Below are 24,474 nucleotides of genomic sequence, written 5' to 3' on the forward strand. Positions count from 1 at the left end.
TGGTACTCTGCCAGTATATACCGACAGCGCTGGTAAAATTTTATCATTTCATTTTCATTATAAAAAAAATAAGATAGTATAGGAATAGTGCTTCATCTTTTGAGCGTGTGATTTCAACTTTTTTTTTGTATAACTGCCTACCTATAATATTTGTACTATTATAATGTTGTTACTCTAAGTTTAATTTAGTTGATTGTAAATATTAGCGATGTCATGTGCATTAGTTTAGTCTTATTTTTATTTGTGAAAACCTATAATTGGCTTTTTGTCTTTACTGTTTTTTTTTTATTTATTATGAAATTTTCTAGCTGTTAGTTTTTCTTTAATAAAAAATAAAATAAATAATATTATATTTGTAAAGCAGCATCAAACTTATAAACTCAATATTCCGTGTTCTAAATTCAAATACTATCTATTCATCTTTTTCAGATAATGTCTCCATAGATTTATATGGAGACACTATCTGTTTAAATTAAGGTGCTTAGCCAATAAAAGACATATCCAGAGTTGTGAAACATACATTTAAAAAGAACACTTTGTTTTAGTTTATAAAATATGTATGTCAATGTTAAGTCAGTTAAACTGCCATTTATCTGACTCAATTTGGACCTGTTCTTGACATTCAATGCTCTATCTTTATAATCCTAGATTTAGTCCAATATACTTGTTTATCTACTTACCAATGGAAGGTCTAAGAATGCAAGCTGGAACCGAGTTATTTTGTATAGTTTCAACAACCAGGGCCTCGCCGAGGGCCTTTGTGAAAGCATAGGAATTGGGGAAGTTGTGCAGTAACCTGAAAATTTATAAGGATACCATCTGCTATATTTATTTATTTAATCTTATTTTCCTAATACAACAAATGTATGACTGAATGATGTCAGTACACAGAAGATATTTGAAACCAATTTATGTTAGAGATTTTAATAGGAACAGTAGATTTTTACCTTTTTTTTTATTTTGTTTGTCTGTCTGACTGTCTGTCTGTCTGTATGTATGTTTAATCCTATAAATTACTACTCCAATAAATTATTTATTATTTATTTATTTAAAGTAAACAGTTACATAGACAATATATATTCTTAGTGCCGCGAAACCGCTTTGCAGTTTGTCTGCAGCTTTACGCTCTTGTACATACAGTATTGAATGTGGTTATGTCAGTTATATTCCTGAAGGCTTAACTTAAAAATTGACATATTTTTTTTATCTTGAAATGCCATCTAGAAGTGTTCTACTTAATTGGTGTTTCTACTTCTGAAATTTACGCATACGAAGTAGCGGGTAAAAAACTAGTTTAATCAGAAATTCTACAATCTTCCATATTAGCCATGAATCTCCGACAATGGGACGGATATAATGTCAAAACGTAAACAGTAAAATTAAATTCAGAATTATTACACAATTATCGGTATTAAGCGGCCGAAGTCACGTGAACCGACTAGTTCGATATAAATAAATAATGCTATATGTATATAATATAGTAATTTTGTTCCTTCGGGCAAAAGTAAATATTTACCGATTTAATTCTTCCTAAAACTAATTTTGCATGGGCAATTTGCCCAAGGCGGCGGCTCTGTTGGCACTTTTCTAAATCGGGTCATATGCAGAGTTAACCGTAGGACTTCTACCAGTATTAGTGGTGGTCAATCTTTGAGTGTTGACAGTCGCACACATACTAATGATAGCGGAATTAAAAAAATAAAAAATAATTCTAATCAAGTAACCAATGACATGGACTTCGGTAAGATAACACCTAGATTAGTAAAAAGTTCATAGATAGTCCATACTGACCTCGGTGTAAGTGTCGCTATCGTTTCATCGTCCATCCATTCTATAGCTTCTATGATTTGATGAGGATCAGCCGGTGGAGGATACGCTTTCTCTTCTAACAGTTTTTCATGCAAGTGGCAATAAGCCGTTGAAATGTGTATGAAAATCTATGAAAATTTAATAAAAATTACAAAATTATTTATTTGTTGAAGGAACATTCATTTATAGGGTTTGACATTTGACATTTCCTTCTAATGGTGAGATATGGACAGACTGTTACTCTATTTATTATTAATATTATAAATGTACAAGTGAGTTTGTTTGTTTGTCACCTCTTAGTGCCTTAACAGCTATACACAGAAGTACTATTATATAATGAAAAAGGACATATGCTACTTTTCATCCTGGTAAGTCAACATATCCCAATCGAATTTACAAACACCTTTCCACTAACACAATATAAACCAAAAGATCATCACCCCACCCCACGATCCCAACTTGCAAAATCACCTCAAAATAACACCTCAATGCATTACACCACTACCTATAAAAGCTTATAAGATCCATCGTTACAATTATTACAAACCGCTGATCCCAACCTTACCCATTTATTTTTATTCATGGTGCAATAAAGAGTTAAATAAATAAATAAAATAAATACCCACCACGACCACGAACCACCAATCTACGAACCCCTTTCAACTCATCATATCATTATATTAGTTTTTAACTGTCCAATGATAAATATAAGCTTCTCCCAGAATGGAGGTTCTGCCAATAGTAGTCCCGTTTGGTAGGCTGGTTGGCAACCGCAGTTAGGATTTGGTGATGTTTTAAGAGAGACGCTGCTGTCCATTCCTCGACTATTAAGTTCCCTTAGTCGCCTCTTACGACACCCACCTTTCCACTGACACAATCAAATCTCCCAAAATCATCACCCCATCCCTACAATCTAACCTATAGTACCATCTAAAAATGACACCTCAATTCACTATAACTCTACTCACAAAATTTCACAACAACCCATCGCCACACTCAAATCAAACCACCCATCCCAGTCGAATTCACTAAAATCAACACCCAAACACTTCAAAAACCCAAACACACATTACACAACACATGTACAATTTATTTAATTGTAGAATATTAATACCTCCAATTTCTTGCATTGTTTAGCTAAAGCAAGCACTTCTCTTACGCCGCGAACATTCAAAAGCACTGCTTTCTTAAGTTCTTCGTCGAATCTGTGAAAAAAATAGAATATAAGGTTTTAACGGTTATAAACAAAAAAATTTAACGGTTATTTCCGTGTTTTTTTTTTTGTTATTATTAGATGAAACAACATACACAAGAAGCATAGTTGACTATTTATACATATGGAATTCTAATAAGACAAATAATTTTATAATAATTAAATAAATTAATATTAGGTACGCCGCCACGTTAGTTTTTAATATACTTGGCAAAGTGTGGGCGTGTCGAGTGTTGTTATGTGACCGTTGTGGTGAACTTACCACAACGGTCACATTCGTCAAATGCCTCTGACATTTCCATCTGGGATTACAGTGATGAGAATATTAAGGTTTCTTCAGGGTCGACAACAAGCACGTGGAAGCCCTAGTATTGCAGGCGTCCATAGGCTACAGTAACCGTTTACCAGCAGCTGGGCTGTATGCTTGTTTGCCACCTTAGTGGTAAAAAAAAAAGTGATAAATTAACCTTATGGTTGCGGCAGCATGAATGATGAAATCCACCTCGTTGATTATCCTCTGTTGATCTTCTTCGCTCATAGCCAGCTTCTTCTCCATACAGTCACCAGCCACAATGGATACTTTCTTCAGGAGTGGCTCCAATCCACCCCGCAACTTACGAACTTGTTCGAACAGCTGAAAAAATATATAACTAAAATTAATGATAGATAGATAATTTATTTGCATTACTACAGCACACAAATAATAACAGACATACATATATAGTACAAAGAAATAAAAAAAAAATGCATATACAAAAAAAAGCATAATATATAAAACAAATGACATTTTTTTCTTTCATTCGTGTGCCATTGTAACACAAAATGGTCACAACTCAGTTTGTTAATTAATTAAATTTAAGAGTTTCTTCCACAAAATAAAAACAGTTATTTACACTTATATGAGAATTAATATGGGAAAAAGTAAAATCTAATAATCACTATTGACAATAATATCACGTAATATACGTACAGAAAGAAAGTTTTCTGCTAAATTAAAATTCTCCTCGTTTTTAATTAAATTACTAGGTATAATTAATTTTAAAACATTAAGTCCCAGTTGCGTATTTAAAATATGCTAAGTATAATTTAAATTTCAAGTAAACATAGGTTAATATCCTATGTATTATATTATCTGTGCCTATGTTTATTTGAATACATTAATGCTAATTATTTTCTATAGGTATCTATAGAGTCACTACATATTTATATAACATAATATATTTTTTGACAGTAACACAGCCTGAAATTATGAATAATGTATAAATTAAGAATAAATAAATAATAAATTAAATAGATTTCACTACTATATATGCATAATAAGTATTGAATCGATTTTCAACATATAGATAAATTATTATTGCGATAAAATATCCTTGGAAAATTATCAAAATTTGTCGTGTGAACGACACAGCAACAATTATTAATATTATAAGAAAATATAACAACAACAACAAGAACTATGACAATATAAAACATATTGATCAAATGGTCATTGCTAGCAATATTTTTTTATACCACAATGGTGGCAAACGAGCATCTGATGATCCTGTCTGATGATAAACAATCACTGTAGTTTATGGACGCTTGTAACACTAGGGGTAACAATATACCCTATTATGTCGACGTACACACGGTTCCCTGTGGAAACTAATGTAGTTAATTCAAAATCGACATAATGGGACAACTGACCTGTATTTATCCTGACCTATCATCTCTTACTGCTGCCCTACTAGCGTACCTATAATGATAGTGCAAGCAAGGTTTCCATTTCATTACACCCATGAAAAAAAAATGCCTTTGGTACCGACAACAAAAAATATTTATATTTAAAAATAGTAATCCTAGCATACATCTTTCGTGTCATATTTTGACTCATACATTCTTTATCCTGAGAAATCCTTGAGCCCCCCCCCCCCATAGAATATAATCTGACAATGATGATCATGATAGCCCGACCTAGGTTTCCTTGATACCGTATCCTTTCACTTCTGCATTATTTTGTTACAACAATCTGATCTGACATACTTTCCACATAGGGCATGGTACCCTAACCATGTCAATATGTCCTTTCTCTTTTATAAAGTTTTTTAATATACCTATATATAGTAGGGCATGAGTAATATGGATATCCATCCGATATCTTTATATTGGGTTACTCTTGGACATTGATAGGGGAAAAAAGGTCATTACCCAATTTAATATCGCATTTCGGTCGCATCTATTTTCAAATATGTCAAAAGTCTGATGTCCAATATTATTTTTTGGACTTTTTTTTTTTTAATATACAGATATTGCTATATGACTCTATTAGCCGTGACATTAGTCCCTAAAATATATTCGAAATGGCAATGATTTTATGAAAAAAGTAAGCTCTATAATAGTTTATCCATTACCAAAGACTACAATTGTCTTTGGCACATTTAAAATAAAAAATGCTCATAAACAATATTCATAGACATATAGAAAAAAAAATCCACACAATCATACCAATGGTCTGATTCTCAAGCTAGGATAACCTATGTTGTGATGAACCAGGTCGCCATTGTGACATGCTCACATTTTACCAACTATATTCTAATCTATTAAATATATATAAGTATATTCATATGTATGAATATATATAGGAAATTTATTTATTTATTTTTATTATTAAATAAATTATTATTAAATAAACATTTTCCTGACCACAGAAAAAGTCAGAAATTTAATTCGACATTCTAACTTTCTTGTCTCCTCAGTCAGATTTGAATTCACGACCTTTGCAGACAATAAATCGGTCTTTAAAATACCTACCACTTAAAAAGTCTCAATATCCATAATTGTAATTAGTAATTAATAGGTATTAGCAATTACTAATTGTACAACGCCCTAATTTCTATTTGCTTGTACTAATCTAACCATGTACTATTTTATGCACTAGTGACTAGGATGTTTGCCGTTATGATGAAACGCTGTCACAACCAACCACTACAAATGTTACGCAAAGTCGTATTTCACCAACTCCATTGAAGGAACTGCTCATCAGATTTGACGACACATAGGCTGAATTTTATCATGTTGCTACACTATAATATAATATATAACATAAATAGGATAGTTTAATTTTTGTATATTTGTTAGTAATAAATAAATTTGAAAATTACTTAACCTATTTTAAACAGAATGGAAAATTAAATAGAATAAAAAACAATATTATCAGTGAGTAACATAGGAATATACTTTAATTATAGCTATATATTATATAAAAAAAATTAGAATTCCATATGAAAATTACTGCAATGTAATCCAAAGTATAAAAAAATCTAATAAATATCTATTAAACCTTATCAGATGAGTCGTTAACTATCCACTGCTGAAAAAAAGCCCACACGGTTAATATAAAATACTAATTCATCTTTCGAGGGTTTATTTACCCATGCGAAGCCAGGGCGCATCGCTAGTGTTGTAATTAAAGAAAAAAGGTGACAAAAAATTAACCTTTGAATGACGCTAATTATCAATTGCATATACTTCTACATAAAAGACAAACTATAGCTTATTTTATTTATGCTTAGCGACTTAATAACTTTGACAGCATATTGCTGAACTGAACATTCCTGAGTCCTCAGGAATAATAACGCATGGGCTTATTATGGGCGAAACAGTATACCCTGTTATGTCCACGGTACTGTTCATGTTTATAGGCGACGGTTACCACTTTCAAGGTCGTCAGCATGTTTGTCATTCTAAATTGCATAAAAAAAAACTTTATTATAAATAGATGGTTCATTTGTTTTCAGAAAAAATAATTTGAAAAAAAAAGTATTACTGATTTAGTTAGTAGTTTAATAAATTGCCCATATTTTCTACCGCTAATCCTTAGTTAGGCAGTAACAGAGCCTAACAAAAATTAAACTTAATAAAAGAATTAAAACAAAAAAATTTTGCTTAATGCCAAGTTTACGTTGCGCTTAGTAGTATAAAGACATTGGATGGTACTGTTGTTTACGATTTAGAGCCAAACAAATTACTTAAGAAACCGCATGATGTAAATGCATTGCACGATATGGAATGATTAAGACTATTGTAAATACTTGTAATTATAATAATTATTGTTTTATTATTGTAATTGTTTTATTATTATGTTTTTACTTGGTGCAATAAAGTGTAAAATAAATAAATAAGCCATTATTTTACACCAATACCTCACCAAGTAAGGATCTGATGATTAGTTTTTATAAACTTTTTTTTGTAGTGATAATATTGTCTAACACATATAACGATGTTCGATGTTATACAACGTTATATATTCCATTTCATTGGGAACACGAAGTTCCCAAACACCAAAATAAAAATATATCTCTAACATCGTCAAATCTGATCACCCATTCGCCAATAAGATGTCATATTATAAAATCATATCGCATATATTTCATTAACTCATACAGAGTCCTGTGCCTTTTTTCATTGTCTCAGCTAATCATCACGAAGGTACTTACAATTTTCAAGTAATTTATACCCTAACTTCTAACCGTTATGGAGTTAAACCCTCCGTCATCTGCTCATCTAAATAACTTAAAGGAATATAACAATTAATGATCCATAAGTGCTTACAGTATTTAAAAAATTATCCCCTGGTCAACAATATGAAAAGATAAATACCAAGTGTAAAACATTATATGTGCCTATAAAATTTAAGGGTTGCCCTCGATTTGCCTGGTATTCAATCATCAGATCCTGCCTTAGTGACAATATAATATAATATAATAATAAAATTAGTTTATTCATCTCCACAAATTACAATGTATAGATTATTTACTTTATACAAAATAAAAGTATCGTAATTTGTGGGAGATCTGGAGCCTAAACTAAGTTGTAACTTGTATCTTAGACACCAGGTCCCCCCCAATAAAGTATTGACAATTCAAAGTAAAAGGTAGTTGCGTGGAGTAAAAATAAATATGATTTAATATTACATAGACAATAGAACTACATCAGGAGTATAATCGGTCCACGATTGACGGAGAAATCGGTAAATAAACATAATAAAATATACAAATGAACCTAGTATCTCCTCCTTTTTTGAGGTCGGTTAAAAATACACGTAAGTCAATCCGGTTATTTTCACAATTAAAACAATTATATCTACTGCACGTCATTTCTTTGCGGATCGTAATGACGATTAACTGATGACGACAGACAGGAAAATAACAATGACTGTAATGATATACGATAAGTAATAAGATGATATGACAGATACATACAAATTAGAATTAAATACCGTGCATTTACACGCGTTACGGTTAATAACTGTACTACAATGTATTGTACCTACTATATTTCGGCTTGCCGTACTTTTTAACTAATATATCGTAGGCATTTACAGAAAATTAAATATATATATATAAGAATTTTATACTTTCTTTGTGAACAAAAAATGGTTAAAGAAAACAAATACCTAGTGCAAAAAGATGTAGTATTATTCAAAATATTGTTATTTTAAATACTATAATCAGCTGAAAAAATGTTAGCGACTCTATCATGCGCGGTTTTCCTTCATGGTACCCCTTAAGAGTTGTTTTTAGTAAGGACTAACTTTTTAGGCCTTCGCATACAATAATTTCCACTTGCACACAAGTTCTTAGATAGTTGTCGTGGTATACCAATTTAACACATTGCCATAATACAACTATCAGTATACAGTTTATAAACTAGATGGCGCTGTGAAATGTATACGCATCGACTCGGAAACCTCTCTCGTTTTTATCTTCCATTAAAAATGAGGTTTATATGTTACGTAAATTCAAAAATTACTCAACTTTTTAAAAACTAACCATAGATGTTAATATTTATAATAGTGGCCCTGACATCAAATATCCAATACTTTCATTAGGGACGAGTAGTAAGAATTGATGTAGGTTTACAAATTTAAAAAGACAATATTTACTTTTCTTCATAGCTTCTTGGAAAGCGAGTATTACTACACCGGAAAGCCGTCCATTATAGCCTTTAAGAGGAAAATGTTTGAAATTGTTTGTTTTATGCGTCTTGCGACTTTCAAATATAGGAGGTTCTAAATCCGTCTGTATTTTTGCCTACTAGATAAGATTAGTTCCATATTAATTTTGTAGCGATATAAACGGCCGGTTTTCTTTGTGTAGCAAAATAACTGAATACTAATCCACGTTCTAAACTCAAATATTATCGATTTATCACGACTTTATTGTGAATCAAAATGTACATGATTTGTTTTTTACTATGTGTTAAACACCTATTTTGCAATATAGCTAGATAATAATTCATGATTTTCTTTCATAACAGAATGCTCCATATATAAACAGTAGACATTTTTTTCGGCCTTTTTAAACCTGTTTCTTTGAAAAAAAGTATTACATTACATTAGTAATGCACTTTTTCAAAGCCTGCACAATATGAAATCGATATGTACGTCTCAATTTAGTGCAAAAGGGAATTTTCGAAATCATTTGAAGAAATAGAATAAAGATAGATAACATGGCAATGTTCTCTACCCAAAGGTTGTGTGGAAGAGCGTGCTTAGCAATAAGGCCGCCTTTTGTAACACTTCTCATTAAAATTTACTATGTATTTATTATTTTTACAAATGGTGCAATAAAGTGTAAATAAATAAAAAAAAAACATCATTTCGTCAATCTACTCTCTCAATACAATCCTTTATGTAATAAAATAATAATTAGACGATATCTAAGAAAAAATATATAAAGAGTAAACTATTTTTACTTATTTTATATCTCTCTATTCATTCGGTATCACATTAAAATTACTGCACCAAATTACATGTGATTTTAACAGTTGTGCTTCTGAAAGTCGAACTACGTAGTTTACATTTTGTTACCTACTTCCTAAATCAAAAGATACGAAGTCGTATGCAAAAACTAGTCTTAATAATAATCCCTTTCGCCTTCGTTTATCACTTCGACCTCGTGACCTCATAAAACAGATTGGCATATATAAACTGTCAATATTTATGTTCTAAAATGTAATAAATTTGCATAAAAATTTGTTGACAAATTGTTTGTACGATATATTTATGGTATACGATAAATAAACATCATATGCCTACTTATTTTACCGAGAAATTGCTAAGTTACTATGACACATTGGGATTTTACCCACCTAGTTGACCTATGTAAATTTTATATACTATAAATATGAAAGTGAGTGTGTTTATTACCTTTTAATACCATAATGTTTTATATAACCGTATATATATATATATATATATATATATATATATATATAAATGTAGATAAAAAAGGACATAACTTCTTTTAACTCCAATTAATATCCCCGTTCGACCGAATGGAAGGATAAAAATTAGTCACTCATAAATACCCTAAGCCCGATCCCGGTATAGAATGGATCATCCCCTTCCTTTAGCGATATAAACTTATCTAAGATTTTAGTACTTCATGTACTTAAACAACGCGTCACTTGCAATATGCAATTTTCAATCTTTTTTTATACAACTTAGAATGGCAAATAAGCTGACGGCTCACCTGATGGAAAATGGTAACCATCGCCTATAGACATGAGCAGTACCATGGACATAACAGATTATACTGTTTCGCCCATGATACCCCCCATGCGTTGCCATTCCTGAGGACTCAGGTGTTATTCCTCTGTACCCTGTAAATTCACACCATATCCCACCCTTCGAACCGAAACACAGCCATGCAAACACAACTGCTTCACGGTAGAAACACGAATGGGACAGAGGTACCCAAACAATCGACTTTTGTACAAAGTTTCCCTCTGTCAAAGTCTCTCTCGTCTTCAATAAGAAGAATATTTTCAATTTGCTTGAAATATTATAAGATGCCATCCGTCTGAAATATTATAAAATATACCCAATGTATAATTTCAGTATATATCTACTTATGTACCAAATTTCATACAAATCCATTCACCCCTTAAGCGTCTTTAAGTAATAAACAGTAAAATACACATCATTTTTCACATTTATAGCTAGCCGTTTTCCGCGGCATTGTCCACGTGAATCAGTATATAAAGTATTCCATGTATTAAGTTAGGTCGTAACCTACTGGGTATCAAATTTTATATAAATACATTAATTCGTTTAAGCGTAATTGAGTAATAGTAAAGTAACTTTTACATTTATGATATTAACAGAATATTATTATTGATATTACTATTTGTTTTTGTAAGTATGACGTCATATACGACGTCATATACTTACAATAACAAATATATTAATAATAATTACTCATTGTTATAATTCATAGTAATTAAATATCCGTGACATACTGCATCTAATTACAACTGCCATACTACCGTAGTTATAAATAAATACCTAACAAATATATATATATAAATATATATATATATATATATATATATATATATATATAATCACTTGAACTCTTATTAAATAGTACGATATTATTATAGGAAGAAATCCTACGAAAAATTTCATGTATTCTGACATAGCAATTTCGCCTTTACGTTGATCTGTCAGTGTTTTTTAAGTATCTTAAATAAATAACCGCTAATATAAGGAACTTAATGGTCAAAAGTTGGGCAGCAGCGTCCTTCTTAAAACGTCACCAAAAGCATACTGTGACTGCCAATCCGCTTGCTAAGCATGGCAACTACAGTCGAAACCCCCCTTATTGAGGAGGCCTGTTGATATGATAATATAAGTAAATTAAATAATAAGTTATATAAGTTACCGCTTTCCATCAGGTGGGCCGTCAGCTTGTTTGACATTCTAAGTTTAAAAAAAATATATCAAAAATAGGGGGATTCTCAATTATGCATCTGTTTAATTTTTTTTTAAATAAAATATTTTAATTGGTTAATATTTCAATTTTTAAACACGTGATAAGTTTCTAAATTGTGTACTCTAGCTTAAAAACCGAGCGATTGGTGTAAATGTGTGGCATTTATCATTATTAAATTACACCCACACACATATTATGAAAAGTTGCATATTAATTATAATAAAATATGAGGCAATAATTACTATTCTAATTCATTTTTTTTATTAGTATTACTTCATTATACAATATTCGATAATAAAAAATACATTATGTGATGAACATGCACTATGTAGATTTGTATCCAAAAAGTAGTAATAATGTCAATGAAAAATAAAATTATTCCAACATAAATAAAAGAGTAATGTACCTACAGAAACAATAGTAGCAGTTTCTACTAGTAATACATGTATATTCTATTTTTTTTTAATGAATTATAACAGCTTAGTAACCTCGCCTGCGCTATCGGTATACACTGGCGGGACACCAGTGAGAAATGATAGGTGAGGATGCAGACAGGTCAGTTGGTCCGTCGTGTTGAATTAAAAAAAATCAATGGTTTTCTGGTTGAATGGTATATTGCTAGTAATATACCCTATATAGGTATTGTTAAGTTTTATTTTTAACTACACGGTTTTTACCCTTGAACATTATATAGTTTTCTTTCTGCTTCACAAAGGTTGACTGTAGAAGATCCCCCTATGGGATAAGTTCGACATCGTATATTAAATATTTTTAATATATCCTATGTGAATTATGTACAATAAAGATTTACAATAATTTAAAAATATTACTAGCAATAGGGTTGCCAATCCCATCACTAGCAATCTCTTCTACCTCTGTATATCCTATTTAATTGATTTCCACGCAGTCAAGCAGAAAACATTATAGTCTAAGACTGGTTAATTCCTAGTGAATTCATCACGATGAGCCACCTAACTACTTCGTCCTTCATTAGTCTCCCTCCACTGTACATTATTAGTATAAGCAGATATACCATTCAATCTTCATTCATTGACAGCTCTAATAATAATTATTGGCGTACTTCTTACCGAAGTGTGGTGACGGCAACGTCGCAATTAACTGTCAATTTTTTAAAACAATTTAACAATTTTCAATGTTGCTGGTTGATTATAATTTAAAAGTACTGTAATAGTGATCTTAAATGCTAATCTTAGAAAAATACTCTTATTAAGCACTGAAAATTTGAACTTTGTTGGTAAAAAAAGTATTTGGAAAATTCTGAAGCAAAATATGAAATAAGTGCAAAATTTCTGGCGGTAGATTTATATGCGATATATTTTATAATTAATGTTTTAATTCACTAGTGGAGCCCTTTTTAAATAATCAAACAGAAAAAAATAAATTATACAATTATTTTTGAATATAAATGAATATTGACAAATAATTGCGACGTTGCCACATTTCGATAAGACAAAGTATTAACGCTCTTAATTGTTACGCAAATAGGCGTTTTTTGCAGAGATCCTCAACCTCACATTGACATACATATAGTACTCGCTACTGCCTACATCTATTCTTTGCGAACCTTACCACTTAGACATAGAGACGCAAATAAAAAATTTCCTTATGCAACAACTGCGGTTGGCCATAAACCTTGAAGTTCGAGATAGGTGTAAACATACTTTTGGTTTTTAATGACATACCTATAACGATTCGATATTACTAATTCGATTCGATACTCTAAGGTACTTTACAAACTATTGCGAGCTATTATATCGGGAAACGTATATAAACGTAGTTTATGATATGATATGATGTTTGAAGTTACGCAACTATCTCTATTTGACTCGATACATTTTAATAACATTTTGATATAAAAATAAATAATATATAAATACACAGATATAGTCATGACCTGGGATAATAAGTAATCTTACATGATTTTTAGTTATGTTATCTACAAATATAATAAATATGAAAGCTTGTATTGGATGTTTGTTACTATTATTATAGGATTAAAATTTTAATGCAATTTGAAAATAGTTGAAGTATGACGATTGATACTTAAAATATTTTTATTTTATTACATGCAAACAGATCGTTGACTGCATCTAGTTTAAAAATAAAACAGACCAAAACATAACAGCAAAATATAAAGAGCAAAATTAAATAAAATACAGTCCTAGCTGACAATGTTGTTAAGAGACGGACTGGCTGAAAACCAGCGCAGTGCAGCTGTACACATTGCACTGGGACACTCACAGCATTAGCTAAGCTAAATTTCTTTTGACTAATATGAGACCCTTCTTATATAAAATATTACTGTATTTTCTGCTGTTACTATTACCAGAGGGAGACTTTGTACAAAAGTCAATTGTTTGGGTACCTCTGTCCCATTCGTGTTTCTACCGTGAAGCTGTTGTGTTTGCATGGCTGTGTTTCGGTTTGAAGGGTGGGATATGGCGTGAATTTACTGGGTACAGAGGAATAACACCTGTGTCCTCAAGAATGGCAACGCATGGGGGGGTATCATGGGCGCTACAGTATACTCTGTTATGTCCATGGTACTGCTCATGTCTATAGGCGACGGTTACCACTTTTCATCGGGTGGGCCTTCAGCTTGTTTGCCATTCTAAGTTGTATAAAAAAAATAAAACTATGTGTGTATTTTTTAAATAAATGTTTTCTAATCTATGGAGATTTCTATAGATGATGTAATTTATAAAATCATAAATGTCATAACAATATTTTTAAATGGCAAATTCTTATTTTATATAGGCAATGATTTACATATATTATATAGCATGAATTGTTAATTTTTTTTTTTTGCAATATAGATAAAATTATTTTAAAACAATTAATTTTCAATCGACTTAAAAAAGTCTTTTCAATTCAATTGTAGTTTTTTTTTTTTGTAATTGCTATATCTCATTACACCGTCAGTTATAAATTGTTATATTAATTGCATGAAAATTTTATCAAAATCAACTTAAGTTCAGTTTAGTTTTTAAATCCAAATAACTAATTTTGCCACATTTGAAATTGTTTTTTTTTTTTTGTGGAACATAATCTTAATTTATTTCTCATAGGAAATTGGATCGGAAAAGGATTTAACACTTAGAGTTTTCCATAATAACTTTTAAAACGAAAGCTTTTATATTTTAGCTTATATTTTAGATTTATTATATACTATTTTAATTATTTTATTTAAAAACTGTTGTTGTTTGTTTAGGGTTGTAATTGACTAAATTGATTAACTAATCCAAGGAAAATAGATTACAACATAATTCATGAAGTAAATCGCGTACAAAACTCGTAATGAAATAAAAAAATATACCTGAGTTGTTTACTTTCACTCTATGCACAAACATAAAAATAAACGATTGTCATTGAAAAGATTTAAGCAACTTACCGGTCCGCTGAATATTTCTTCAAGCCGCTGTTTTTGATTCTTGCCTTTTTTAGTTCTCACCAGCAAAATTACTTCACTGATGTCTGGACATTTTCTGCAAAGAAATAATGAAGCAACTGTAAGATAAGCAATCAACCTTGAGTTACCCAGAGGTATAAAAGCTTAGTTAGCTTTAAAAAATCCGATAGAAACTAACATATGAATCTAACCGGTATAGGCGATATCGAAATAAGCGATGACCTTTTCTTCGACATAAATGTCCAGATAGACTTAATATATAGATCGGTGTGATACCGGTATATTGAGAGGAATTATTTACGAAAAACAATAGGTACAAATGTACTTATACAAATAAATATGTTGTTCAGTCAACTTGGTAAGTATTTAAAAGAAGTTTGGACTACGAACTATGTATGTATGTACATACATATAATATATACAGGAACTATAGTTTACTATTTTCCTAACGTGATAGGCTGTCAATCACCGTTATTGATAATAATGTCATTTTATTTGTCGTTCCATGTGTACAATGTTATTTTCTACCGTGTTTCGGTTTGAAGGATGGGGTATGGCAGTGAATTTACATGGTACAGAGGAATAACATCTGAGTTCTCAGGAATGCATGGGGGGGGGGGGGGGTTGGTATCATGGGCGAAACAGTATACTCTGTTATGTCCGTGGTACCGCTCATGTCTATAGGCGACGGCTACCACTTTCCATCAGGTGAGCCGTCAGCTTATTTGGCATTCTAAGTTGCATAAAAAAAAAACAATGTGTGGTGGTAATTCCCTATATACCTACCTGAGAAGTTTCTCCACCAAAACCTTCCCCATGAAACCGGTTCCTCCAGTGATGAACACCTTCCGGTTGGCGAAAGAGGCAGATATGCGGTCCGGCATCTTCTCCAACTCTTCCTCATTGAAACCTTCGAACGACATCTCGAAGGGTTATCTATGTACAAAAAAAAAATTATATTGTAAGAAATGTGACATACTCGTATTAAACTTTGAAAAATTATAGACTACTAGTTTTTACCCGCTATTTCTTGCGTATTACCGAAAGTACCGTAAACTGAAACTTTTACCATTCCATATAGTACGTTTACATCAAATTTAATAGAGATTAGTTAAGCCGTTAAGATACTAAGATAACTGTTTATACATGTGGACATAAGTTTTAAAAATAAGAAGTAAGAAACAAATACTATCATATTTTTATATTTTTGTTTGTCTATAGTAACATTATAAAGAGGAAAGATTCGATTATTTAATTCTCCATTTGTAATGAACAAACTCAAAGTATGTTCGACTAATTTAAAAAAAATCACCTATATAAAGCTACATTATCCACTGATCTGCTCATGCTACTCGCTAGTAACATGGACTGTATATTTATTTTTAATAACTTTACAAAGTCGTGGCGGGTCGCTAGTAGATAATAAATAGGCAAGCGCAGATTTACATTACATTTTGAGATCAATTACTAACTCTTAAACTACAGGCAGGTTAGTGCTTAGTCACAACTGCAATCACACAAGTATAGATTGTCAACGATAACATGGCATGACCCTCTAAAATTCAAAGAATAAAAAAAGAGTGAGTAAGAATATTTACAAGATTTCGACCGAGGAATATAATACTTCTCAGGCCGGACAGTTACTGAAGAAGTTTCCTCACAAACACAAACAAAGCACCACGTCTGTATGAGATCACACACATTGAAGTAAAATATTGAAGGTGCGTGCCATATTAATATAGACTAAGTACCTAAGATTATTTGAAGTCAGCGCAACACTGTCATGTCTCAATTTACAGGTAGGTAATAAAACTCTTGGTTCCAATTTATGTCAAACTAGAATTACTAGCAACTATGTTACGTAATATACGAGGTTTGTCCGGAAAGTACGTATAAAAGTTTTTTAAAAATTTTATTTTACAATTATTCAGGTAAATCAATTTTATCCCCTTCAAAGTACTCCCCCTGTGACATAATGCACTTGTGCCAACGCCGTTTCCACTGTGAGAAGGCTCCTTGAAAGTCCTCTGGTTGTAGGTTTCTCAGCTGCCCCGTCGTAGCTTTTTTTATCTCATTTATGTCCCCCAAATGCCGCCCCCGAAGTACCAATTTGGTTTTTGGGAACAAGAAGAAGTCACACGGGGCCAAATCCGGCGAATAGTGGGGGTGTTCGGTCACCGTAATGGAATTTTTACTCAAAAACTCACGGACAACAAGAGAGGTGTGGGCAGGGGCATTGTCGTGGTGAAGAATCCAACGCCCCTCTCGCGCCAATTCTGGACGAACTCGTGCCACACGAGCTTTGAGGCGTCTGAGCACATCGACGTAGAATTTTCCATCAACTGTCTGGCCTGGAGGGACGAATTCTTGATGGACAATCCCCCGAACATCGAAAAAAACAATCAACATTGTCTTGACATTTGAGCGGGATTTTCTTGATTTTTTTGTTCGTGGTTCCCCGGATGTCTTATCGAATTAGATCGGCAAAAATTTCACGGCCATTCTTGCCTAGTTTCGAGAGAAACTTGATTACGACGCGCTGCTCTTCAACGGAAGCGGGCTCAATGCCGACGGGGTTTCGTTAAGAGGTAACTTCACAGATGGCGTGACAAGCCAGTTCGCACCGCACGGCGGTCAGACCAGAACTGAAGCATTGTTAGGGACATAAGGAAGGGGTCCTGCGCTTACCTGGCCTCCCCACTCCTCTTTCTCGCATTCCAGAACACTTTTATACGAACTTTCCGGACAGACCTCGTAGTCTTTGAAGTGAATCCGTTCTACAAAGTCAATTAATAAATATTATAACTGCCTGGATTTAGTTTCATAAAAAAGAACATCAACTTTAATCTTGATAAAAATCTATACTACGATTAAAAACCAATCTATAGTACTAGTTTTGTTAAAACCTCCATGAAACCAATATGAAAGTATATCCCTTCAAATAAAAAAAATTAAAACGGTTTATAAAAAATGAAGTCCTGAGATAACAAACATAAAAAAAATACAACCGAATTGAGAGCTAAAAAAATTATGACCTGTTTTTGGTAAAGCCTTTGTAAGAGGACACTCTATCTATATAATCTAAATATAATTGATGGCTTTAGAAAATAATAATAAACACGAACAAACATACAAACAGAGAAATTTATTTAAAAAATTATCCGTTACGGTTCTGTACCCCATATATATTATATACACAAAGGTAAATATGTTTAAAGTTTATTGTTTAATGTTAATTTATTTTGTTACAATTTTATTAGGTATATAAAAAATAAGAGGATGAGTACCTAATTAAAGGCTAGTACAAGTAAGTAGGTATGTAAGTTTATATATATATAGCACAGAGAGAGCAGACGATCACGCGGCTCACCTGCTGGTAAGTGACTACCGTCGCCTATGAGCACCCGCAACACCGGAGGAATTGCATGTGTGCTGCCAGCCTGTACGTACGGCGCTTAAACTCATCATCCGATAAGCAAGGTTAATCATCATTATATTAATCATCATCCGATTAACAACGGTTTTGGTAAGTAACAATAGCGACTAACAATCTCTTGACACTAGAGAGCGACACCTATACACAAGTAATCATAGTAGCAAAGGACTATAAGTCTTACATGTTTTATTATGAGATAGTTGAGCAATGTCTGCCACAGTTGACCTTCAGCAAATATGTCGAAAATTGTATAACCAATTTGACCGAATTGTAATTTATGGCCAGTATGATGACAGATGCAAATGTTATAACAAAAGTAAATATTTTGCATGATTCTAGCAAATATGACACGATATTTGTTTGTTTGTTTGTTTGTAACACTCTATTGTACAATAATGTCTTATCTCTTAGAATATAAAGTTCTTACGAAAAGTTTGAGTACGATGGTGGACTTAACTCATAAAAGGAGTTTATTATTTTATTTCAAAGATTGAATGGTGCCATGATGTCGTTTCAAAAAATAATTAAACAAAACTTCTTTTGTTTACCATGTGAATTCCTTAAGGTGAGCCATATTTGTATATAATATTGAAATTACAAAAAAGTCTTATTAGGCGTTTCAAGTCTCAACAGTTTACTGTAATATTACTGAAAAATTATCTAAATCGTTATAAGAAGTGGAAAGATTAGATTTTGTTATTTGTATTAGATACTTAATCAATTTTAATTATTCTTTCACTTGTAAAGCTACTCTTTTTTTTTTATACAACTTAGAATGGCAAACAAGCTGACGGCCCACCTGAAAGTGGTAACCGTCGCCTATAGGCATGAGCAGTACCATGGACATAACAGAGTATACTGTTTCGCCCATGATACCCCTCATGCGTTGCCATTCCTGAGGACTCAGGTGTTATTCCTCTGTACCCAGTAAATTCACGCCATATCCCACCCTTCAAACCGAAACACAGCCATGTAAACACAACTGCTTCACGATAGAAACACGAATGGGACAGAGGTACCCAAGCAATCGACTTTTGTACAAAGTCTCCCTCTACTCGTATATAACCAGCAAATAACATAGGCTATATTGTTTTTAAACGTGCGAAGACGCTATGGATTGCTAGTTATTTGAAAAGTGATCAGACAACAAACTAAAACGTCACTTCTAAATCATCAGGCACATAAATATACCATTACATATTTCACTGCTATTTCATATTTCATATTTTTCATTCATAATTTCCATAACTTCTTTTTATATCTAAAATTTGGCTGATTTGTTATTATTATGAAATTATTTTTATTAGTTTGTAGCTTAAATGGATTTTAAATATCTATTTATATGAATAAAAATGAATTAATTATTTTCCCATACAATCTGTTTCTTTAACAGAACACCGTCTGTTCGGTTCAGCTAGTTTATCATAAATATTTTTTTTTTAACAAGTCATATATTATTGTAATTAAACAATTGTCACGTTTTAGTACAAATGCTTTTAATATCTAGCAATAAACCCTATGAAGTTGACCTCCATACATGCGTTCTCCCCTGAAATTCATTGAGGTTAATTCCTAGTGATTTCATCCTAAGGATGGAACTTCGCCTGTCATCCCTTAGTGACAATCCATTCCCTTAAAGAGAAAACATGAACACGACAATAAATAAAATTTGTTGGACAATTTTATGACTTTGCTTACAACTATTTAAAAAATCATTTGGAAAATACTCGACTTCATATCGTCCTTGCAATATTACTCAGTCCTCAATTGCTTTATTTCCGGCCTCAGCAGTATTATGAATATATTAATTTACGTCAATTGTAAGAAATTCTTGTTAAGAATGCTCAGTAATTTAGTTATGATGCTATTAAAAATGTTATTATATAAAAAAAAACTAATATATATTTTACTTCAATCAATTCTTCAGAACTCCTGAAAATTTTCTAAGTAAAAAATCCAATCTCGTAAACACACTCTGAATTCCACAAATGCAAGACTATTTTTCTATAAATACAGCAGCTATGTACTAGAAATACAAACGTGTCTACATAAGAAATGCGACACAAAATTGAAGTAAAAAAAAAATTTATATTAATACAATACAATAACTATAATTCTAAATAAATATACAAGTATGATTATATTTGTTATAGGTACATTAACTAAAATGTAAGACATTTTTTTCTGTTAATAAAGTAAATAAATAATAAAAGTAAAATAGAACATAATTTGTCATTAAATAACGTGAAACGTTCTGATTGGACGATAGAAGACGTTGTTTTATAACAGATCATAATGAATATTTTTACAATTACCTAGAACTAGAATCATTAAACATTTTTTAACGTGTACCTATTGTCGTCTCTCGAAAAGATAAATCATTATTTTACTACTTATAAGCTTACTTTACTTGGAACAATACGAACACTCGAAATTTTATGTCTTTATTTAAAATTCGAACATAAGGCAAATACGTATTATAAATTTTATATTCTAATATCTAAAAAGTAGAAGCCAAAACTTTGATTTATAATTTTAATGAAATATAAGATAATAATCTATAGACCTCAATAATAGCAATGCATTAGGATTACGACAGGCATCCCAATGTAAATGTAATGTCTGCTACTTTTAAATCTAGTTACGCGAAGACGCTGCTAAAATGTTTATTTTTTTTTTATACAACTTAGAATGCCAAACAAGCTGACGGCCCAACTGATGGAAAGTGGTAACCGTCGCCTATAAATATTTGAATTTAGAACACAGAATCGCGTCTCTTAGTATTTACCTATTTTCAACTTAAAAAAAGGGATCTTAATTCGGTTCTATGAGTTTTTTTTTTTTTTTGTATTTGTTACCTCATAACTCCGTCAGTTGTAAACCGATTTGGAAAATTCTTTTTCATCTGTAAAAATATACTTACAAATTAGTCCAATAGAAATTTTATCAAAATCGGTACATTAGTTTAAGTTTCCAATCAAAATAATAAGTTACAATTAAAGTATGTAGTTTTCTTTTTGGACAATCTTTGTGTATTAATAATAAATAATAAATATTGCTTCTCAATAAGCTCCACAAAATTAACAACAGCTTCAACCGTCTCAAATTTAAAATGAAAATTGAGAACGACTTCCGTCAATTGACTTCGAAAGAAGGAACAAATGTTATTTAACAAGCAAACGACACATGATTTACATAATAATAATGCACCCATGACAGCAAACACCTCTTACAAAGATGTCAACATTACAAACAATACGTCATTATTTAAGATTTAGCCTTGAAACACGACAATTCTTTATTCTATCTACTTACTTACTAATATGTTGAATGTGAACAAGAGTTTGTTTGTTAGTAACCTCATGACATTTCAACGACTTTATAAATTGTTATAAAATCTCTTATACTTACACGTGATATTTGTAATGAAGAAGTAGATAGGCTAATTATTATCCTTGTTAATCAACAACACGGTAACGAAGACGAAATGTAAAAATAATATTTAATATTTTTAATGTACAGTCCTAAAATAATAAAAAAAGAGACTTTATGATGCATCTTCAGCCATTCGTCTGTCACAATATACTACATTTCATTTCAACAGCCGATAGGTCTCTTTATATCGAAGTCTAAAATATAAAAATCTCAGTTCCATATAAATAATTTATAAATTAAACTTCCATAGGCTTGAAATTTTATATTATACGTTACTTTGCCCCCTATTGTCAGAAACCGAATAATTTTTAAACAATTTTGTTTAGATTACCTTATTTGTGTTTTTGTGGGTCAAATTTATTAATTAAAATTACCAGCCTAACTATTATTAATATTTTAGTACATTATCTAGATCGTTATTACTATTATGTTTCTTGGAAATAAAAATATTTTACTTATTTTATTTTTGGAATAAAAAGTATCCTGTCTCAAATTTGATAACACGACGATAGGATGGAGTGACAATCTCGAAAGTGTAGCAGGGAATGGATGCAACATGGTTGTCGTAAAAGGTGACTAAAGGAACTTAATACTCGAGGGATGGGCAGCAGCATCCCTCTTAAAATATCACCAAAGGCTAACTGCGATTGCCAACCCGCCTGCCAAGCGTGACAACGACTGGCAAAGCCCCCCAATAGGAAGGAATTATGTTCAACAATGGATAATTAATTATTAACAATGGATACGATATGGTACGGATTGATGATGATAATGGTGACATACAGGTCGAAATCGAAATAATTAGTATTATTTTATTATTATTATTATTAGTTGGATTTATTAGTTAGATTTTTTATGCAACTTAGAATAACAAACAAGCTGACGACCCACCTGATGAAGAGTGGTAACCGTCGCCTACAGACATAAACAGTACCAAAGACATAACAGAGTGTACTGTGTCACTCATGACACCCTTTACACGTTGCCATTCTTAAGGGCTTTGGTGTTATGTTTCTACACCCCGTAATTTCTTTACCATAACACATACAATATACGCTATTATGTCCATGGCACTGTTTATGTCTATAGGCAACGGTTACCACTCTTCATCAAGTGGCTCGTCAGCTGGTTTGTTATCCTAAGTTGCATAAAAAAATATTTAATAATTGGATATCCATTTACAGCATTTATTTAAAAGTCAGCTTTTTCTGCATTGTTAGCTATTTTCCTATCGATATTAAATCTTTGTGTCAATAAACATGTTCATTGTTATAACTAGTTTTCACCTGCATCTTTTTTCACATAAATAGGATATATTATTTAACTGGGATAGAAGAATAGCCTATGTTCTTCTCCATCCAAAATACTATTTGTACACTAAATTTCATGACGATCGATTATCAGTCGTTAAGACACCAAAAAACCACAAACAAAATCACTGTCACATTAAATATTAATAGAATTTATTAAAAAAGGTTGAACTTTTTTAACAACTCTAGAAGAGTTTTTTTTATTATTATTTTAATTTAAGAACTGTTTATTTAAATTAATACGCAAATAAATTAGTCGATTGATACAGTCATGTTCGATTGCATCGAAAATGGTCTATCCGTTTGGGAGCTAGGACAACACAAACAAAATACAAACAAAGGCTTCCATCTTATAACATAATTTAAATAGAAAATTAAAACGCATGAAAATATTTTATGATAAAACAAGAATAGGTCATACGTAAATAGGCCACTGCACTCTCATCCTCAGGATATCGCATGAGGCAACTAAAAGAATAATACGCTAGTGCAAAAAAAATTACTTTCAAATCTAAAAATCTTAACCTAAGTCGCTTCACCAGGTTATCTTAGCCTATATACTCTTCTTAAAGGGAGGTTCTTCTAGCTTTGCAATATCCTGAGGATAAAGAGGACTGATCACACATTCCTATCCTATCAGCACAGTAAACATCGATTCATAAAAAGAAATATTTTATACTTACAATAGAATCGAATATTCTACTAGGTATCTGTATATCAAGATGCAAATTGCTTAGGTAGATAAAAAGTACTTAAGTACAAACTCACCTATAGCAAAATACTTAATAAACACAACTACACTATACGCTGTAATGGGAAAAACTGACATAGCTTACCAAGAGTTGCCACTAGGCACCTTGCAAAACTGTATTGCGTTATGTTAACTGCCTATTTTGAACTTTAGACTTTATCGCTAAGTATATTAAAGTCATATTACAGCATATATTGCAACTACGCGTCATTTTATATTTGGGTTAAGTTCAGTAAATTATAAGTGGTCTTATTAAAAATTGTGTATTTTCCCAATTATCATGAAATTTACTCCGCATGTCTCTGTTTATATGGACAGACGGGGATTA

General features: G+C 31.5%; 1 protein-coding gene across 2 annotated transcripts in view; it reads right to left on the reverse strand.

Annotated features, from left to right (window-relative positions):
- The window catches only part of LOC113514254 (fatty acyl-CoA reductase 1), a 36,548-nt gene extending 12,311 nt beyond the window's left edge, over positions 1 to 24,237 (reverse strand). The window contains exons 1-7 of one of the 2 annotated variants that reach the window (XM_026898290.3): positions 24,164 to 24,237; positions 16,001 to 16,150; positions 15,197 to 15,290; positions 3,490 to 3,656; positions 2,924 to 3,014; positions 1,792 to 1,937; positions 681 to 796 (exon numbers count right to left, since the gene is read on the reverse strand). In XM_026898290.3, coding sequence (XP_026754091.1) covers positions 681 to 796; positions 1,792 to 1,937; positions 2,924 to 3,014; positions 3,490 to 3,656; positions 15,197 to 15,290; positions 16,001 to 16,137 — 751 coding nt within the window. In that variant the 5' untranslated portion in view covers positions 16,138 to 16,150; positions 24,164 to 24,237. Of the gene's footprint in view, positions 1 to 680; positions 797 to 1,791; positions 1,938 to 2,923; positions 3,015 to 3,489; positions 3,657 to 15,196; positions 15,291 to 16,000; positions 16,151 to 24,078 lie in introns of both variants that reach the window. The other variant, XM_052893093.1, reaches the window with a different exon arrangement.
- Positions 24,238 to 24,474: the final 237 nt, after the last annotated feature.

The sequence above is a fragment of the Galleria mellonella genome, unplaced genomic scaffold, assembly GCF_026898425.1.
Source record: "Galleria mellonella isolate WM207_F2 unplaced genomic scaffold, CSIRO_AGI_GalMel_v1 utg172, whole genome shotgun sequence".
NCBI classification, from domain to species: Eukaryota; Metazoa; Arthropoda; class Insecta; order Lepidoptera; family Pyralidae; genus Galleria; species Galleria mellonella.